Source organism: Melospiza melodia, chromosome Z, assembly GCF_035770615.1.
Source record: "Melospiza melodia melodia isolate bMelMel2 chromosome Z, bMelMel2.pri, whole genome shotgun sequence".
NCBI lineage: Eukaryota > Metazoa > Chordata > Aves > Passeriformes > Passerellidae > Melospiza > Melospiza melodia.
The window spans coordinates 24,276,338-24,297,305 of NC_086226.1; the positions used below are offsets into that span (position 1 = coordinate 24,276,338).

General features: G+C 36.5%; 1 protein-coding gene across 2 annotated transcripts in view; it reads right to left on the reverse strand.

Annotated features, from left to right (window-relative positions):
• The window catches only part of EFNA5 (ephrin A5), a 205,104-nt gene that overhangs the window by 25,729 nt on the left and 158,407 nt on the right, over positions 1-20,968 (reverse strand). The window contains exons 1-2 of one of the 2 annotated variants that reach the window (XM_063181429.1): positions 15,644-15,757; positions 13,041-13,333 (exon numbers count right to left, since the gene is read on the reverse strand). In XM_063181429.1, the coding sequence (XP_063037499.1) occupies positions 13,041-13,333; positions 15,644-15,648 (298 nt within the window). In that variant the 5' untranslated portion in view covers positions 15,649-15,757. Of the gene's footprint in view, positions 1-13,040; positions 13,334-15,643; positions 15,758-20,968 lie in introns of those variants that run through there. The other variant, XM_063181428.1, reaches the window with a different exon arrangement.

Sequence of the window (20,968 nt, forward strand, 5' to 3'; positions counted from 1 at the left end):
TATTACCTCTGATAAGAACAAGCAGCTGGGATTTCCAAGCAGGTACTGGCTCACAGGTCTGGGACTCCTAAATCACCACAGACACTGACCACACAAGGTAACTGCAAAGCCACTGGTGAATTCACTTTATCCTTCAATTAAGAAGGCAGACATAGCATGGTATGATAGGTAGTTGGGAAAACTCCAGGGAAAATGAACATTTTATATTTTGCATCCGAAAGATCTGGGTTTCAAGCTTTTCTAGAAGTTGACATATTTCCTTAAGGAAGCTGATCACATTTTGCAGAGAATGACTCCTTCTGCTATTATCTTCAACAGGACAGATTTCAGCAGGAATGTCTCTCCCTAAGGCACATTGGTTACCACATTTGTTACCAAGAAGAGAAAGGGAACTAAGCACAGAGAGGAAGTAAAGTTAAAGACAGACACAGCTCTACCCCAAGAACTGTCAGTCTCCTACTTAAACTAGAGCTAAATTTATCTTTAATCTCATTTTTTAAAATTTTGTGAAAATGTGTAGTGATTATGATTAAGCCACAAGACAAGAAACAATAGCTGGCCAGATCAGCCCATAGAGGAGAATAATAATCTATAATAATCTTCACTGGCACTTAATATAACAAATATCTCGCCCTTATTAGAACATCTTAGTTTGTGAAAATTAGCATTTTGATAATCACAACAGCTACAACTTTACCACTTTTTTTTTTAGAGATCTAACCAATATCTCCCAGAGAAATTGTGGAGTCTCCTTCACCAGAGATATTCAAGAACCAACTGGATTCCACCCTGTGCTCTGGGATGACCCTGTAGAAGAGAGAGGTCAGACCAGATGAATCACTGTGGTGCCTTCCAACTTTATCCTTTCTGAGATTCTCTGGTTCTATAATATGAGACTCTTTCATATTATTATTTTATAAATTTACAAGGTATATATACATACATGTATCTATATCCATACACACATACATATACATGTTGAATTAATGGTAAATACAGGAAAAAAGGCTAGTCAGTTGAGAAGAAAACATTGTTCCAAATATTTCTTCTTTTTAGAAGAGCAGTATCCCTATGACAACACTCATCCTTACGAAAAATATCTAGTAATAGATTTTATGCTTATATTAAGCCAGGAAAATAATCAAGTGTTCAGACATACTGTATTCATCAGCTGCCCCATACTGATTTTGGGGAAAGAGAGGGGCCATTAATGTCATGACACAAGATTTCAAAAACCTCCACAGATGAGACTTGTCCCTGCAGACATCTCTTTATGTTTGAGGTTGAACAGAAGCATTCCCTATTACATTTGACTATTAGTCACAGGAAGGTTCTCAGGGGAGTAACACTACCTCTACCAATTTTATCATGCCCTTTTCTTGTGAAATATTTCACTGAAAATAATTGGAACCTAATGATGCTTCAGAGGAGTCTCTACATAAAAGAAAGAAATAATAGGAAGAAATGTTCTATTTGAGACTGTTCATTTTTTTCACCAGATCCCTAGACATGCAATGGGAACTGTCAGAACTACCAACCAATTAATTTTCTAATCTCTTGTAATAAGTTTTTTCTCCTTCAACCCTTGTTTGTCTCCTTTGTGGCAAACAAAAGATTTTTCATTTATGTTTTGATTTCCTCAATTTTACACAATGCTAAAGTGAGAAAGTGGAAGCAAAAATGGAGATACCATGACAGAATAAAATATAATATGTCTTTTTTTTAATACCTTGGAATATGATAACGTCAAAAAGTAGTATGCTAGGAAATTGATTTTGTCTGTCTGAAACACGTGAAAGTCTGCAGGTCACGTTGGTGGTTCGTCCTGCATTGCTGTTAAATCCTACAGTAATAATTTTGTCCTCTTTCTTATCATTCTAGTAATTTCTTATCCTGGGCCAGGTTCATGGGCTGCTCCTACAGTGTTCCAGAGAACTACTTGCAGAATATAAACGGGTCACTGGTACTACTTTTTCTTGGAGATCCATATAGGACTTGTAAAGATATCTTAAGGAAAAAAAGCAAAGAACAAAGAAAGCATGAACAAAAATCTGCTAAAATCACAGGTAGACAGACTTCTCACTTCTCTTATTGGAATCTGGACTTGCCAATCAATTAAGAAACGTGGGCCTGGTTTGTTTGTTAACCTCATCCTGCTTTGTTGACTAAGCTGTTTCTGTTCTTAAAATGAATTACAACATCTTGTGTCTCCACAGTATAATTTTATCAAGAAGGCGACAAATCATAGTGGCAGTTGTAGTCCACATTGAAGTAGAATGCATAGTAAAATACAATTTTCTTCAAACAAATTGCCAAAACCGTTAATCTTTATCTAAATGCCCATAATAACTGTTTTGTTCCCTGTGACAGTTGGGAGAAAAAAAAAAGTCTTCCAAAAATCATTCTGGCAGCCAAGCTGCTTGTTAATAAAACCTGGAGAAACATTTGTGATTAATATAAATTACTAATTCCTCTTTTAATGCCTAAATGTGACAGTGACTAATTTACACAGTTTTGCTTAAGCTGCCACTGAATATTTCAAGTGCAACTGTGAACAAAAAATAAATGCTGTTGCACTGTTGTATGTTTCTAAGCAAAGCTACTGCAGGTGCAAGCTCTACAGAATCCTGTCTCTGGCAATAACTTCCAAACATACTGGTTGACTGTTCTGCTTGGGCCGGGGAGACAGAGCCAGCAGTGAAACCTACCCAACACTGTAACCTGGAAGCGGCACATTTCGTATGGAAGTCTGTTAAAACAAACTGCAAGGGAGCTGTTGATTTTGGTACCTAGTTGGCAGAAATTTTCAGTGGCACAATGAGAGACTGCTAGGCTCCTCCTAATTTAATTTTGAAACTCATCACTGCAACAAAGCATGAGCTGGAATGTGGGTACTTTGCAGAACACCTCCAAACAGTTGCCAAGGAGATGCTTCCTTCCTCAGAGGCAGCCTTGCTCACATTGTTCAAGTGAGAACCATGTAAGAGAGGTTTCACACTGCCACTCATGAAAAATAAATACTATCCATATTTTAAGGCTTCAGACAACTGGTTCAAAAATAACTATCTTTTTCTTGTAATAAATGTGTTTAAAATGTATTCTTACAGAGTCATTAATTTCAAACGCCAGTAGCATTATAATTTACCTCCTTATATTGAACTGCTAATAAAATAATTATTTTATTAATTATTAACAGGAACTGCATGAATAACTTCATGCCAATGGGGCAAAAAAAAAAAAAAATTCATGACTTATCTGTGCATCACTAGCCAGAAGCAAAGAGGTGTTGTTATTAAGCCCTCTTCAAGAGGACAGGCTGCGTTCCTTCACAGTCCTGAAGATCCTCAAGAAAGGCACTACATTTGAGGCAGACAGCAAATCCTGATGCAGCTGCTGTTACAGATCCTGGCTTCAGTCCCAACACAGGGCTCTGTGCTGTAGGATAATAGTGTAGTCTTCAATGCCTCACACCTGAACATCTTATGCAAAATCTCAAAATATTAGAAGCAGTCCAGATGCAACTACAGGTATTGAGATAAAGGAAGATGACCCAGTATTACCAAAAGTAGATGTGCAAAAAAAAAAAAAAAACAAAAAAAAAACCAAAAAAAAAAAACAAAAAAAAAAAAAAAAAACCAAAAAACAAACTACTTGAAAAGAAATCCAACATCATGTCTTCATAATATCTTCACCTACAGCTCTTGAGTCATAAGGTGTGTGAGTTGAGCTGTTCTGGTTTATTTTTGCCTGAATGCATTTTGAACACCACTATGACTGAATTGTCAGGGCTCTTCAAATTGATTAATATATCTCCATTCTGATTATCTTTCAAATAATTAAGATCATTTCACCCCCAGAAGATCAGCAACAGCCATTTTATTCCCCATAACTATAAAAAGGAGCTTGGTTACATTTGTGCATAGAGGTATAATACAAGTGAGATTTTGATACACCTTCAAGCCATTCTTAATTCCCTAAAGTAGCGCTGTATCTAGCTGGCAATACCTCTTGATACTTTAATTATTAAATATGCATGATGTAAGAGGAAGACTAGGGATATTTTAGAGGCAGTAAAAATCTCATTTGGCCAATAATATGGATGACCTACTGTTTTTCTGAGGGAAAGTGAAAACATTAGAAATGATGAAATTTTTTTCTGTCATTTTTCAGAACAAAGCATTTCCATGTACTTCTGAATACTCATCTGGAAAAAAAAATATTCTACATGATTTATATTGACTTGCCAAGGATCTTGGAGATAGAAGTATTAACTCCATGTGCCATTTTGAGCCCAGAGTCCTGGACATCCTGTCTGAAGAGGGCACATTGCTTGGAAACAAGAAAGTTATTGAGAATTCTGTAATGTTTTCCTTTTTCAGGGACTCCTCTAATATCAGAGGGTTAGGTAGATTAAAAATAAATTTCCTTTTTTTTAAAATTCAAGTATTTAAAAAATACAGAGTTGAATTTTGCATATTAACTTATAAAATAAGATCATCAGCCAATCGCTCAGCATGTGGAAGTATTTTTTCATTGAGGGAGTTTAGTTTCGGTCTAGTGGTTGCAGGCATGCATATATAATCAAGTTTGTAACATGACACATACAGTATCACCCAAGAAAGTGCTGCCTTGGTGATTTAGTCTGAGGAACAGAGAGGCTTAACATGCTGATGACATGGAGGCAATGAAGTACAACACTGTTATTCCAAATGTCATGCTATGCTATTTTCATTTCTGTTGGCATCTGCTCCATGTTACAAAATGCATACTTCCAATACAACAGCTCATTAAACCGGTTTCAGTTTGCTCAGAAATCAAATTAGAATACTGCTACAGAACTACAAGTCCTCACATAATTATTAATATTACTCTCCTCTTCTGTGAATCCTTTCATCCACAGAATCCATGTGCTTCAGTTTATTAATCTCCAAACATTCCAGTGAAGTATCACTGCAATAAGTTTCACCCACCAAGTGCAGCAGCCTCTGACATGTTAAGTTGTAGCTGCTGAACATCAAAACTGATTTAAAGTAAGGAATGATGAATGGTCCATAAGGATTTAAAGAGCTGTGAGCAATTCATTCAATTGTACTGTTCCAGGAGAACACTAAAATTTAAACACCTACTTTTAAGAAAATTGAAATGGGATTTTTACAAGAATCACAAATGTAAAAAAGTACAGTCACCAGTAGGAAACATTTAGTCTTAAGGCAGGTGCCTCACGTACAGATTCATCAAGTTCCTAATGCTCCCTAAAAGCCTTTTATACAAGGTCTAACACACATTTTTAATGCTTGTGATTGGATGATCAGATAACAGCTAAAATATGCTTTATATTTCTACAAAATGAACGGGCCTTTGTCAAGCAGCTTAGATGAGAGAGAAAAAAAGGCAGAGAAAAGAAAACTCTTCATTCCCTTTCCTGTCGTCCCTCTTTTACCCTTCCTAAAGACCCAGATCGGTACTTCAGTAGAAAGTAACAGGTCACTGATCTTCACATGAGGGTGAAGACCTTATAAAATATGCTATAGACAATATTCAGAGATGCAAGGGAGTATAACCTCCCCTCTTATTTTTCTGTTGCTGTCAGGACCTTAATGGCACTTCAATTTTTAAGCAAGTGAATCCAAATCCTCTTTATTAAACTTGCTTTCTGAAAGACATTCATTCTCTTTGAAAAACTCAGGCAATACAGACCAGTGCTTCCATGGGTTCTCTCTACATTTTCTTATGTGGATCTCTCCCAAGTCCCAAATTATTCAACAGCTTTTAATGTTCCCTTTGAGGATTCCAAGAACACAACCAATGTCAAAATCTATTAGACACTGGTGATTATTTCTGCTTTCTTTCAAGTAGGACCAGTACTTAATCTTTTTTTGATGCTTTCTAACAGAAACCGGTCCTTTAATCTACACACTAAGCTAAGCATGAATCCCCTTTAAAGGTCACCTTCCTTGTCTGTTTAATGTTATCACAAAAAATATTTTTTAAAGTACACATTTATCAAGCCCTTTCAATTGCTTTGATTTCATTCAGAACATCTCAAGTGATTCTAGTAAACCAGCTATCAAAGCAGGATTTGTAGTAGACTGGCAAGTCTGATCCCACTGCTGTTAAAGAAGAATCATTGTTTATGTTGATCGGGTCTTGATTGAAAGGTTAATGGGGAACCTGGCAATAAGCAATGTTTATCTAAAAGAGAAGTGCAATTAACATGCTAAAAATGTTTGTGATTCCCTTAGCATCCTTCAATAATGTTCTTTAGTAAACCTTCATTTTTCAGTTTTTGGTACAAACCAGGATAACCAAAGAGAGAGTTCCAAAAGTCATCTTTGTGTTTTTAAAAATCAATGAGGAAACGTAATCACCAGCAGATTGTGAATTAACTAACACCTGTTGAATTGAAGACAGGCTGCCTTTTTTCACTTGCTGGAAGACAAATCCTATCTTCTCCTTCAAAGCAAAATATATGCTATTTAGATCAATCATTTTGCAACTAAAACCAATTTTTAACAGAAGTTTAGCCTACGAGTAAATAAACTGACTTCACTTTTCCTGCTGTAAGCTAAGTATTGTATGACAAGATTTACAATCATCCTGTCCTATTCATTCCTCTAAAGTTCATACAGCTCTCTAAAGCTAAACTTTGTCCCAAGTCAAATCTTTGATTTTGCATTCCAGTATTTACAGATTCAAGACAGAAAAATATCCTAACTAGTCCTTTTTAGAGCATTTAAGTCATTGATATGAGAGGACATAAAACACCTACAGTGAGGTTTTCTGAAAGATTTTTTCATACAACTACGCAGTGAAAAGATGACTGCTTATTAAGAAACCACATATTATAAGTGCTGGATGATTAAAAAAAAAAAAGAAAAAAAAAAAAAAAGAAAAAACCCCACAATTTCTAAAGCAATACTAATTAAATATTACTGTGCTACCCCAGCTGGGATATGACAACAAAAGCACTGACTGACTTCGTCTAAAAATGTAAGTATTGTAAGTAATCTAACCAAACAGCCAAACTGCCAATAGTAACCTTTGATTGATTCTCACACTCTTCAGGATGCACATGAAAAGTCTCATAATTTTCTTTAAATTATCTCCTTGTCCAGCAGAAATTTCCTGAGGTAAGTCAGGCTCAAAATCTGAGAGTGTACTTATGCCCCCAGACAGTACCTCCTACCAACAGACCTACAGTCAGCAGCATAAACTGCTGTGCTGAATGCAGCAACTGGCTTTGATAATGCAAGATCTACAGGTTTATAGCAGGATGATTAAAAAACAAGAAGTGTAGCTTTTTTGAGGGGCTCACATTTACATTTTCTGATAAGACAAAATTACAGTTCACAGTCTTCCTGCTCTTGCTCCCACTACATCAAGCTAAACCTCTAGCAAACATGGAGATCCCTAAATCAAATAACCATCTTACAGTGAGTCATGCCTGCTCATGCAAAACATTGATATTCACTAATATTAAGCTGGTGCTTGAGCAAGAGCAATGAGATGTATGCAGCTGTTTAATATAATTTTTTTTTTTAGCACATGAAAAATACCTGTTATAGAACTATTACAATTAATTGCAGTGAAGATTTCTCAGTAGTTTTCTCCTGTATAGTATCACAGGCTATTCGACCTTGCCTCTGCAAAGTCACCCTTCTTAATTCCTGCTATACTGGATCCAATCCCGAAAGAACAATATCGAAGCTGGCAGTCTGGAAGCTTCCAGGATCTTCCTCATATTGTCAGGTCTGTGTTAATTTCCATGAAAAGTGAACACTTCACTTCCTATGCTAGCTGCTGATTTACAGAGGGATATGTACAGTCTGTGAGTTAGGACTTCAAAATTGTGCAAATAATTCTTTATTAAAAATCAAAAATCCATAAAGGACCAGCAGCAGCAGCAAGCAGTGGTAGCTTTGAGTCCTGTCCCATCCCCAGCAATTCAGTGGCTAACACACTTGGAGAGAGAATTTCAGTATGGTTCTATCACAAACATTTCAGGTGGAAAGTAGTGAACAAGCACAGGGCAATATGAATTAAGCTTACATATTGAGATAAAAAGATCGTAACCCTCTCATAAATCAGCCTGATCACAAAACGTGGAATTGCATAGGATAAAGAAAAATTGATAGAGAATTGTAGCAGAGACTAAAGAAAAATAATAGCACAAACAAACACTAAACTCTTAACCACTCACAAAACATAGTAGAAGGGAGTAAAGTGAGCAAGTTTAGCTTAATTGTCGTCAAGAACTGCTGCTGGCTCAACAAGAGCTCAGACAGAGACCTTACTAATGTAACAAGCTAACAACCTAATTAATAGACACAAGTAGGAGATGTAGGTATTCAAACATTTTTTCTACTACTGTTCTTAAAATCCTTATAATCAGAGGAGCCTCCAGATGTCTGCAGAATGATTGTCCAACTACCTGGCAGCTATTAGAGAAAAATGAATCCAGGACTCAAGACTGTCTCACGGTTTTTGGAACAGTGTGAGGACCCAGAAACAGAGGTGGAACCAGCTAACAAGACACAATTTTTGCATTAGAAATAGTGCAAATCACACACTTTCCTAGAGAGGGAGCAGCTAAGACTGTCAGGATGGAATATCATTTGAATAAAAACCCTCAGAATCAGAAATTTCAGGAAAAGAAGGAATTAAGTCAGAGAAAAAAGGGTAATGCAGAATAAATCCAAACACAAAAAATATAAAGGGAACAGGTAACATCAGGTCTCTTGAGAATATATTCTATGAGAAAAAGGAGTATGGGATGGTTATATGTTATTAAAAAGCATACGCATAACTGAAAGAACAATTTTACAAGCTGCTTCTTAACTTATCCATTAACACATGAACTATTTAAAAATATTATTTTTAACTATTATGAAATTAATAGTAAAAGGACACTATCCTGATGTGATCACAAGCAATACAATTTCACCAAAGCTTTCTCAATTGACAATCAGAAGCTTCATGCAAATAAATGGTGCTAACAAAGGCACAGTGATAGTGACACATTAAAGGGGAGACAAAGAAACAGCATAAGCATTTTGAAATAAACTAAGACACATGCAAGAGATATAACTAGAAAGAAACAGCAGCAAAAAAATTATACAAATAAATCACAGGTTTTACACTTTTCATAAGGATTTTTAAAAGATGAAAGGGGCTCCCTTCTCAAGAAGAATGGAGGGAAAAAAACACAAGTTATGTCTAGATATATAAAAAGTAAAGCCTGCTTATTGTTAGCAAAAATTGTCAGAATCTTATGGAGAACAGAAAAGAAGCTAGAGAACTGAGAATAAGAGCAAACCTACCTTGTAATTCTAGGAAAAAGGTATAAGTGTATATAAATGAAAAGATTCACAGTGATCAAATTAAAAAATAAACAATATACATAAAATATTTGAGGATATGATAAAAACACCATAGATATTTTACCCATAGATAAGTACAAATTACTGAATTCTTCTCTGTAATAACTGGACTGATGACTCAGAAAAAAGCATGAACCACACCCTCACATTAGTAAAACTTTTGATACTACACTGGTGCCTTCAAGAAAAGAACACTTTTAAGCTCTAGCTGAAATCAACAAAACCGCTTGGTTTGGAAACTTAGGTCAAGATTCTGCAGAAATCTGTACCAGCCTGTCTCTAGACACATCTCCTTTTTATTTCAACAGCCCTGATGTATACTTGCCAAATTGTCACTTTTACTTAACACGTTACCAATTTATCTGCAATTAAGTTAAAATAATGAAAATTATATTATCATTTTTGAACATACAACTATGTAACATTCTACACGTTAGGATTTTTTCTCTCCCTAGCTTTTGAGCTCATCGCACCTTGCACAGTACTTCACCTTAACCTGAATACTGAAACTTCCAAAGGACATTAAAATCAATGTCATGACACTATTTTGTTTCTGCTTTCTCCACATTTCATTTGCTTCTGTTTCAGTAGTAATACTATTTTGTTTGTTCATAGGCTGGCGTACACGAACCTGAGATGAGCACCTGATAAGAACTAAGTAAAAATTGAGACTTCAGGTCATGATCTATTATTTGCTTTCCCCAGCCCCACAATGTGCACACCCTAACTAAATAAAAGTTAATTTCTCTGTAAATATTTAATAACCTTTTCTTCTTTCAAAAGCAAACTCAATCAGTACTTTTGATTGCATGACTGTAATGTTGAATTCACTTGCTCAATGTAAATTTGATATAAGATAGGTTAAGATTTTTTTCCTTGCATTATCCTAGAATGAACATGCAAAGAATGGAGATCCAAGTTCATCTGAGCAATATATAAAGGCAATGGCATAACAAAGAATGGTGGTATTTTCCAAATGAACATTTCAGACAAAAAGACAGGGATTGTTCACAAATTATTTCATTTTCTGAAAATAATGGAAGCAAGAGAAGCAAGCCATGTCCTTAAAAGGTAAACTGTGAATATTTTTGACAGAACACCAGACAGTAATAAAGCTTACCAGCCACTTCATATTTCTGTCTTTTCAGAGGTCTAGACTACACAGCATATTTTGTAACCCTTTAAGAGAACATGCCAGACTGATCCTATATAGTCAGTTTTCTCTCTCTCCTTCAGAGAGGGCAAAGGCTTCAGATCTACTACGCGAGGGACACCTTTCATGGCAATGCACTAATTTCTTTAACAGGCAGATGCAGAAAGTTAACAAAGAGCCTGAACTAGCACCTGCTTACAATTTTGATGAGGAAATAAGCAACAACATTTCACCATCTTCTTTTTTCAGCACAGACTAAGAGAAAAACATTACAGGATGGACAAGTATGCCCTGAGAAGGTTGGCATATTATAGTTAATTTGTTGTACAGTGCTTCTCTGAAACTTCTGCAATGTGAATACCCTTGTTAATTCCCTCAGCAAAGCAAAGGGTGAAGGAAAAAAAAATACTTAAGCTACAGAAAAGAAGGAAAAGTGTTTTTGTGTTGCTAAAACACAATCAAAAATTCAATTTCAGCTAAGCTTATCTTAAACTAGTATTTTTCATCTCATTGCTAATTTTTTGCTATTTTACCTTTCATTTAAAAAAATTCCATATGAATGCAGTTGAATATCATAAAGCTCTTCAAATTTTAAAGCTCTTCAGAACAATTATTTTGGAGGGAGTCCTTGACGGGGGCTTATAGATTTTTAATGAAAGTTATATGATTTTTAGTGATATTGAATTTGAGCACAAATGAGGAAAACCAGGCATAAGCAACCTGGGTATGTTTAAGTTATAGTATCTTGCTTGAGAGTTCGATGAATTTTGTATGTTCTGACATTGACACTATTAGACAGCTCAAGCTGAGATTTCCTTTTTTTTTTCTTCGCTTTCATCTTTGGTTTTCATCTTTATTAAACATTTATCTTTTTTTATTTTTAAAAAATTTAGAAAACTAGGGCAGTTTTCAGGCTTGCAGCTAATGACACCATTCCAGTGCTACACTTTATTGCACCTTGTGATTACAGACTGCATTCCTTAGCTTAACTGTTCCTGCTTATTTGACTGATGATGCTCTGGAACTGAATTTTAAAAAACTAACAAAACAAAACAAAACTCCACCAAAAAAAATGCACAATTCCAAGGGAGCCTGACATCAGAATTTTGAATTACACAGTACTCTTGCTGAAGTGACACAAATAGGACTGGGCCTACACAAGATTTGCTTATTACTGAACATTATCTACTTAACTCTGATACCTTTATACTATTTTTCATCTCAAACCTCAGTTTTAAATTACATTATTTTAAATATTATTCTTAGTATTATTTTTATTATTGTGTTTCAGCACAAGAACAAGGCACAGTTTTTCTGATGAAAAGGCACTATTCACTAGAGGTTTTTACTTGCTGGAAGAAAAAGAAATTAATAAGAAACTATCCACTAAGACTGCTATTTCCCTGTAGATTATGGAAGGGAAAACAAAAATCTCAATGTTGAAGAAATGAGGCTGAAAACAGGGATCATACACACTCAGTTTCTCTGGTGAAATGAGGTGGAATGGCTGTTCCACAGTAGAAAGACCAGCTACACATATGAAAGCAATATTTACTGGGATCTGCAGTCTATGTAAAGCTTTCAACTCAGTTGTCTAAAACTAAAACAGGAAAAAAAAATAAAGCTGGAGCAGTAAAAACCTGTTAGGAGTGAAAGCTACAGGTACAAAAATAAGTTGATTAAATAAGATCTTTGTTGGGAGTATTAAAGACACGAGATAGTTGAAATGATATGGCTTGCACAGTGGAGTCAGGGAATCAGTTTGCCTAACCCACTGGGTTTTAACCTACAGGTGTTTTCACTTCCTTAGACCCATGTGATGTCTCCTGCATCTTGTGCCTGGAGCAGTCCTGATGCAGATCTCCTCACCTGCTTGCCTCCTGCTCCCAGAGCACTCCTATTGCCATGCTGACAGAAACAGCTCACCCATGAAAAAGATGTAGGGGAAAGGAAGGTAGAAGAAAGAAGGCACTTGGCTAAATACTAGGATTATTTGGCCTGAGAAATTACAGTTTTAAATACCACTGGGCTACTGACACCAGCAGCATAATATCACTTAAGAATTACACAGACCTCACTTTCCTTGGGTGATAAATATGACAGAGACAACAGTATTTCGTCAAAGTAAGTAAGGAAATTGAGGTATTCCACATACAAAGGATTAATTATTTTCCTGCATATTTGGGGATAATTTATATCCTCCCCTTCTTGCCCCAACTCAGAATGCAGAAATAAATGTAATGGTGCATTTTGCTTTAAAAGTCAGCTGTAGTTCAGTGAACAGGCTGCCATGCTATTTCATGAGGGAAAAGACACTATGATTTAATGTCATTTTCACTAGCTAGATTCCTAGCTAATGTATCTGGGGATAGTTTAAGCCTGTGTTCACTATAAGGCATTTTTGTTATATACCATTTTACCCTCTGTATTTTCACAGAGTATAGGTAAAAAAATAGCTGTGTTTCTTATACCTGCTGTGCATCAATGGCAAACCTCTCCATACTCACAGATGTAGAAATACTCCCGGCCTGGCCTGAACTCAAATCCCAGTGAGAAGGGCGTGAAGAGCTGGAACTTTTCCGAGAACTTCAATGGTCCATTTGGGGAATGCGGCCGATTACACTCCCACCTCTTGAACCCTTTGGAAGTGTGATCACAGGAGCTGTAGCCATCAAAGTTCACCATGTACAGAACATAGCGTTCGGTCTTATCTTCCGGCACCGAGTCTTCATAGTGAGGGCAGAACACATCCAGGTAGTCGTTGATGCAGACATCGATGTGGTAGTCGCCTCGCTGGAATCTGAAATCACAGGAAGAGTTCAAACATAAGCACAGTTATCTCACGATGACCTTGTTGTAGGGTGACATTCTCATATGGAAGGGCATCACTAACGGCACTTCATTTCACCCCAGCCATGCACATTCACTCTCAAAAATGACCCTTACAATTCACCAGAGCTATCAGAGACTTATTATGCTTATATATGATCATACAACCTTTTGGATAAAGGTTTTGCTCTTACAAAATAAGTCTGTTGCCATTACCCACCCAGTTATAGGCTATCTTTCTAGGGTTTACTGAAAAATAAACAAAGAAAGTGTCTGTCTTATTTGGCTGGTGTTTTTTTTTAATTGAAGAAAGAAAAATGAAGCAGCAAAAAAGCCAAAACTGTACCAGCCTTCCCAAATCAGTGTCTATATAAACATCTGCATACGCATGCAAATAAATAACCCAAACATATCCTTTTCTCTGCATCACTCAGTAATCACTCCTGTGCTGAAAGCTGATTTGACTGCAAGTACTTATAGTTACTGCAAGAACACAAATAGGTTACTTTTTTGTCATAATAAGCAATAGCTTGTCAAGATGCAAAGAAAAGTCTCTATTGTTTTTAAAGAGATTTGAAAAGCAGTGCTTCCCCTTTGCCAAAAATACACATTGAAGATATTGCTCTGTTCAGATAAAAGGATTCTGGGATACAAATTATCAGCACTCAGCCTAATGTGACAGATCTGAATGAGTGCCAGCTGAGAAATGCAGCGCAAGGCACCAGCCCAGATGCATTTTATTATTGCTGTTATTATTACTGACGACTCCTTAGAGATGTGGGATTCTTGTTTGTTGGGGGCAGGGAGGATTTCCTTGTTTCTCCCCTGCATGTTTTACTTATGTTACTTTTCTAATGCCTCCTATGTATGTAGGAAGTATGGGGGCAAAGTCCCTGCCTTCATGGGAGCTTAAACCATGATAGATTTAACGATTCCATAAACCAGGTCTGTGCGTTCATTAAACCCCCTGGGGCAGCTAAAGAAACCAACCACTGACCTACTCCACTTCAGGCTGACTGGGCTACTTGTAGCTTCTCTCTTTCACGGCAGCAGTTGTCAAGTGTACCACAGAGCAATAAAAAGGCCATGATAGATTTAACTATAATACTTCTTTTTAGCTGAGGGGCATATTTTAAACACCTGATGGGCTTGAAATCTGCCATCTGGATCCTTCTATCTAATTTCAGAGAAAAAGCAATGATTTTCTGGCCCTCCAAGGATAAATTCAGAGCAAACTACACCTTTTCATATCCCTACAATAATTTAACTTCAATAAAATAGCTTTTTAAAGGGGAAAAACTGAATACACATCAAGGCATGATAGATCTGTATAATTTCAGCCAGTGCACAGCATCACAGTTCTACTCTATAACATGGAAAAGCCTTTTAGAACCACAGTTCTTCCAGAGAATTTACATTTAGCAAAACTGTGGGTCAAGATACATATTTTTGTACCCCAGTGCTTCCAAAACCTGTCACCTGAACAGATAATGTCTTAACACTTTTGCAAAAATGTATTGTCCTCAAATTGACATCTGTTCTCTGAATCAGTTAACAGTATGCTTTTCTTACTGGTAATGAAGAAGAGTGTAAGATACAACTAGAAAAGACACATTCAAGCAAGAATATCTCTATTTTTTAATTACAGTTTTAGTAAGTAAAAATTGATACATACTTATATACAAGTGTGTTTGTGTGCGGACAGAATTCTTGTTTGTCTGTTTTACCATGTAAGTGATAAACTATTTCATTTTCTCAAGGTTACCTCTTTTATCAGCCTGCCTTCACCATAATGACCAACTGCAGTTCTGTAACACAAACTATATGCTTCCAGATTTATACTTATGTAATACATTCAAGATCACACTGACCCTCTCTACCATTAGACTTTTACAACACAAAAAACCTTACGTGAACTGCTTTTCCACATTATTTTAAAAGTCAATGGAGAGCAATAGGAACTTCTGTTGTTCTTATGTTCAATTCATCCAGTGTCTTTAGTACATTGTAATGAGATGGATCACACTTCCAGAAGCAGCTAATTCTCTCCTTTAGCCAAAAGCAGAGTCTGGAGAGACACTTCCCAGACAGTGTCTGTACTGTAAATAGCTGAATTTGAAGGGAAGAATCCAACTACACAGCCCATGATAATGAGGATTATAAGAACAAGGAGACATACAATGTGACATAAATGTGTGATCACACCTTAATTCCAATTTAGCAGTGAAATCAAACTTGTAATCTGCACCAGTGAGATGATGCAAAAAAAGCAAAATCAAACCTCATCTGTTTCCCTTTTGGCAAAGTTTCTCTCTGTATTCTTGCAAAATAAACAAAACCACAATGTAACCATCCTCTTTGATCACTGGTATTTTAGTAGATTCCATCTTCTTTCTTTTTTCCTAGGAGTTTAAACAGTTGAGGGTCTCCATTCATTCCAGCACACCCCAGACTTTGAAGTGCTCCCTGCAAAGCAGATCTGAGGATGAAGCACACAACCAAGTCCTTTTCATCCCAGTGTCTTTTCCTCCCGTTCCCCTGATCTCACAACAATTTCTTTAGTCAGTCATCCACCATAAGTAGGTAGTGTTTACATTCACGAGTGGAGAGAGTGAAGGAGATTGCGAATATTTTAAGCAATCTAAACTGGGCTCGATCCAATGTTGTTGGCACGGGAGTGAACCTCCTCCAGGGAAAATACATACCAGAGTATTTTATCAAGCAGCTCTGAGTGAAGCCTCTTTACTCCAGGTTATTAACCAACTATGAATCAGAGAGCAGGTATTTATTTCCTGTCTTGCAATATCCTAAAGAAGTCAGTAATCAAAAACTCAGCAAGCATGTAAAGAGATGTAGAACTAATTCTATGTTTCCAAAGAGACTACAACATCTCTAACTTTTCTGTAAGAGTGAACTGAGACCATTCCTCTTTCTCGAGCTACAAGCAGCATGTTGTATTTACCTCCACAAAGAGGAATGGTAAAGTCTTCTAATCAGAACAGAAAATGAAGGGATGGCCATGAGTAACTCACAAAAAAATTCATCAGCTTAGTCCTCAAAGCTATTAAAGAAAACACTTCACAAACACACTTCCAAGAATTTAACACCCCATTTGAGTGGAAAACACTCAAATTTACACACAAGAGGCTGAAAACCTCTTATTAATAGTGTAATGCCAGATATTACAGTGAAACAGAAGTTCCATTTCAAATAAAGGACTGATCAACATTTACCCATCTACATACATTGAGGAGTGAAACACCTAAAGGGAAGACGGAGTCCATTAACAGACATTTGCAGATATGACAGGAATAGCAGATGTCCTGTCCCTTTTTCCAGTCCCATTCCAAACAGAAAACTTGCTATTATGTTACTGCTATACTTTCTCTTTTCCCAGTTATGTCTTCATCCTGTTCTGGCAGGTCCTCACCCAGCCTCCCACGCCTTTTGGAACCATGTGGTTTACAGGAACTTTAATATAGGAAGAAACCCACTGTATCTAGATTTTGCATAACAGAGCATGGTGTTGTGGAAGAAACCAACCAAAAAGGCTTCTCCAAAAATCTGACCGAATTGACACACCTTTTTGCAAATAATGTCATTTGTCTCCATGCACTCCAGCTTACACACAGCAAAACACTGCTATTCCTCAAACATAGTTAACCTTTGGTTTTTGTCAGGTGACATTCAAACAGTGTCTTGGAAGTTGCATACTATAAAGCCAGCTATTAGGCAGTAGCATTATAAAAGCCATTTTGAAGAGAAGTAGTTTCTACACCTAAATATTTCCATAACCAACAAACATCAGCTTCCTACACAAAACTTGAACACTGCTTCCAGCAAAGCCTGTTACAGGAATATTTCTGTGCTAAAGTGCCACTCATGAAATACCCAGGTACTCAGGATGCAGAGAGAAAACTTCATGGTTATGTTAACCACAGAAAAATAAAACTAGCAAAACATTTTGTAAATAATTAGTATTCTGCCTCCTGTATTCTGTTTATCAATTAACAAAGGGAAAGCACATGGTCTGTGCATGCTTCTCTTCATAATTTTAAGTTCTGAAGCCTAATTGACTCATCTTGAACTTAATGTCTTTGCTGGTCATTGGAGAAAAGCTACAATTTATTGAAAGAGATATTTAAAACACAATAACAATTTTGTTTGCTTTCTCTCTTTCTTTCTTTCTTTGAATAAACACTACAAAAATCCAGTTTAAGAACAGCACAAATAACACTAATTGTTCATTTAGACAGATAAAAAATTCCAATAGCTCTGCTCGTTACTTCCACTACAAATCCTATTAGTTATATTCTATTGCTCTTCCTGTAAAATTGACACACCAGATGCTCTACTTCAAGATAAGTGTAGTGGAAAATTTGCCTTTTACTGTGTCAACCTTTCTTTATTCGGAATCTGTTCTGTCAAATGTATAAAGCAAGGCTTCACTGTGAACCAGAAAATACTCCAAATAACTGCTCTGACAATAACTTATGAAATTCTGGTCTTCAGTCAGGTATTGGAAATGATCAGATGCAAATGATCCCTATTCTGACACCTGGAGCCTACACAGCCTGTTAACACCAACATACAGAGGACACTGCCACTGTCAAATGCCTTGCCCCTGTCACCTTTTTCTCACATGATAACCTGAAATGTAAAACAATATCAACAAAATTCACCCAACTGATTTATTCTTGGTGTAAATACAAACTACAGTTACCCACAATTATTCAGAACAGCACAGCCAAACACTACTTGTTCCATTTGCTAAGGAAAAAAGATTTCTGTGAGCAGCACGCCCATACTGCTACAAATGCTAGTCACTCAACTCCTCCTTTTTTACTTTCATGGAGGCTAAGCCACTTTTTAATTAAATTTAATGGAGACAGTGAGGTTCCAGAGAGAAGGCCATTCGTAAAAATACCATGAAAAAAGCAAGCCAAGTGAGAAGATTCTATGGGTGTCCAAACGAAGGCTGAATCTCCAGTAAGTTTAATGTTATTAGACTACAGAAACACCACTTACAAATACTCTATGCACAGGAAGAATGTGAACTGGAAAAATATAGAAACAGATTATACAGGACAGAAAATGGGAAAATTTTTTGTCAACTGATTATGAAACTATTTGCTTAAATGATTATTAACAGAGATGAGTATTGGTAGTTATTTGTACACACAATACCAAACCCCAAACATTTGCTGGAAAATGTTAACATCATTTAAAAGGACAACATTTTAGTTGCTCTCAGGATGTCTTGATTCACCATTCCATGGCACTGAGCTTGCCCATAGCTTTTGTCTGTGTTTAGATGGAAAGTGTAGTGCATTAGGACTATTCCAAGCTCTCCTCGCATGCTGTGACTGGAACATAGCAGCATAATTTATGCCTTGTTATTCTTTTACACTCTTCAAGCCCCCTCATTTCAACCAGCTTAACAGCTTTAAGTGTGAAGGGGGAAATCTTGTGGTTGTTAATTATCTGAGGGGTTGTGGGATTACATGTACCATTTTACTGCAGATAATTTTAAAGATGCTATTTCTGTGCTATGGAAAAATAACTTCTTTAATGCATTTCTGCTCTTTTTACTGGCTTTTGTCACAGCATTTCATAAACTCTGTTCCCATAGCTCTGCTGACATCAACAATGATTCTGATGCACAAACAAGGAAGCAATCAAAGAGCTATTTTAATTTTAGTCTATTCAAACCAAAAGAAAATTCAACATTTTCCAGATGCTAAGAGAAATGTTTGCTAACAGTAGCAAGCCATTGACATTTTAGATCTCTAGCAGGATATTGCTACCCTGAGCAAGCAAACAAAAAAACCCTCTAATATAAAGAAGCAGTCCATGACCTTTCAGTCCTCAGGTTACCATTTCACAAGTTAAAACAAGTTCAAGACACCATGAAAAAACACTATGTAGGACACAAAATCAAGGCTACTGTTCAATAAAACAGTTTTCAAAATTATTCCTAGAAAAGACTGCAAGCTAAATACACAATGCAGAAAGAAACTTATTCTCTTGTCATTAAGTCCTCTATTCAATTAGCATTTATTGGAGTAATTAAATACTGGGAAAGGATGCCAGGCTAATTGTTAGATTATGATAATTACACAGCTTTGCTGTGCTACAGCTGATCAAAATAAGATGTGGTCACATGCACTCGGCTAAAGCTTCTCTGCAATCATCAGGCTTCCATGGGAAATTTATTGCTATAATAAGGCCACTTATTACTAGTTCATTATCAATCAGGCAGAGAAACTTATTATTTGTACCCTTCCTTCTTCTCTCCCACCCACTCTGCCGGAACAAGCCTCTCAAAAGGTTGCGCCCTGGTCTCTGCCTTCGTCTGGCTCCCTTCCATCATAATTACACAGCTGAGGAGAATCAGGCTCCCGCTCTTGAAAGGGTTCATCAGACTTCAGATCACTGTTTCACAACCGGCTGCGAGCATCTATCACATTTCTTAAAAGAGGCAGGTGATCTCCCTGCATTTCACTTCACAGGCATCTGCGGGAGATCAACCTTCCCCTTTTAATCTTGCTATGTTCCTCCCATCTGGGAGATTTTCCACATTACCTGGGTGTGTTCAAAAGCAAAAATCAGAAAGAAAGGAGCTGCATTAAGATGAACTTCACGAGAAAAAGTATCAGGTTTATGTGGCTTGTCCCCCTGCAGAATCTCCTGCCTTTACCCCTTCTTTACCAGCCACCAGTACAAGAGAGACATTGTGCCTTCCTGATGTAAGGCTAGGGGTTTTTTTTGTTAAAGAACAGGGTTCTCATCAGCTACCACTGTACCTGGTACTTCATGCTGCCTATTTAATAGAGAAAAACAACTGATTTACTATAGGGACTAGAAAATGGGAAAAAACATGAAACAAAACTGTTTAACCTAGCATTCAGGTTTTTAAACAAAACAACCTGTTAAGCACTAACTCAGAAGAGTCACAGAATATTCAGAACCAAAAAAATAAAAAAAAAAACCCTAAATTCATGAAAATTATTTTTATTCTGTGCTGATTAAAAAACTAGACCTTTTGAAATGTCAAAAGCACCTACTTCTACATCAGCAATTGATCTGGAAACTTCCTGGATAAGCCAGGCTTACAACACTGGTAAAATAACTGATCAAAGTTCACTTTCTGAACTTCATTTCTCACATACTATTGAAGTCTACAGATATGCTGCAGGTGACCACTTATGAACTTTTAATTCTCTTTATTTCCAGAACCAAGAAACCTCCTCAAAAACAGTATGATAAAAGTCTTTATACATCGGGATTAAAAAAAAAAAAACAAAACTATTCTTTTTTTCTCTTTAATAAGGCCTGATTGTTGAAAACTTCCTAAAGTGCCAGGCTGAAAGCCTGGATGTAGGCTTTCTTCGTTGTTTGCAAAACGAAGAAAGCCTACATCCAAGAGTCTTCTATTAGAATTATGGCAAAAAAAGAATGCAAAACACTGGAGGAAAGGAGTACATTTTACTGAGAAAGGGAAATGTTCTATTTAAAATATAAAAGTTCTTTGAATTATATATCTTGTGTTAGTTTCATTAACCTGACAGACCTGAAATATCTTTTTTCTGGTTCTACTGATTAA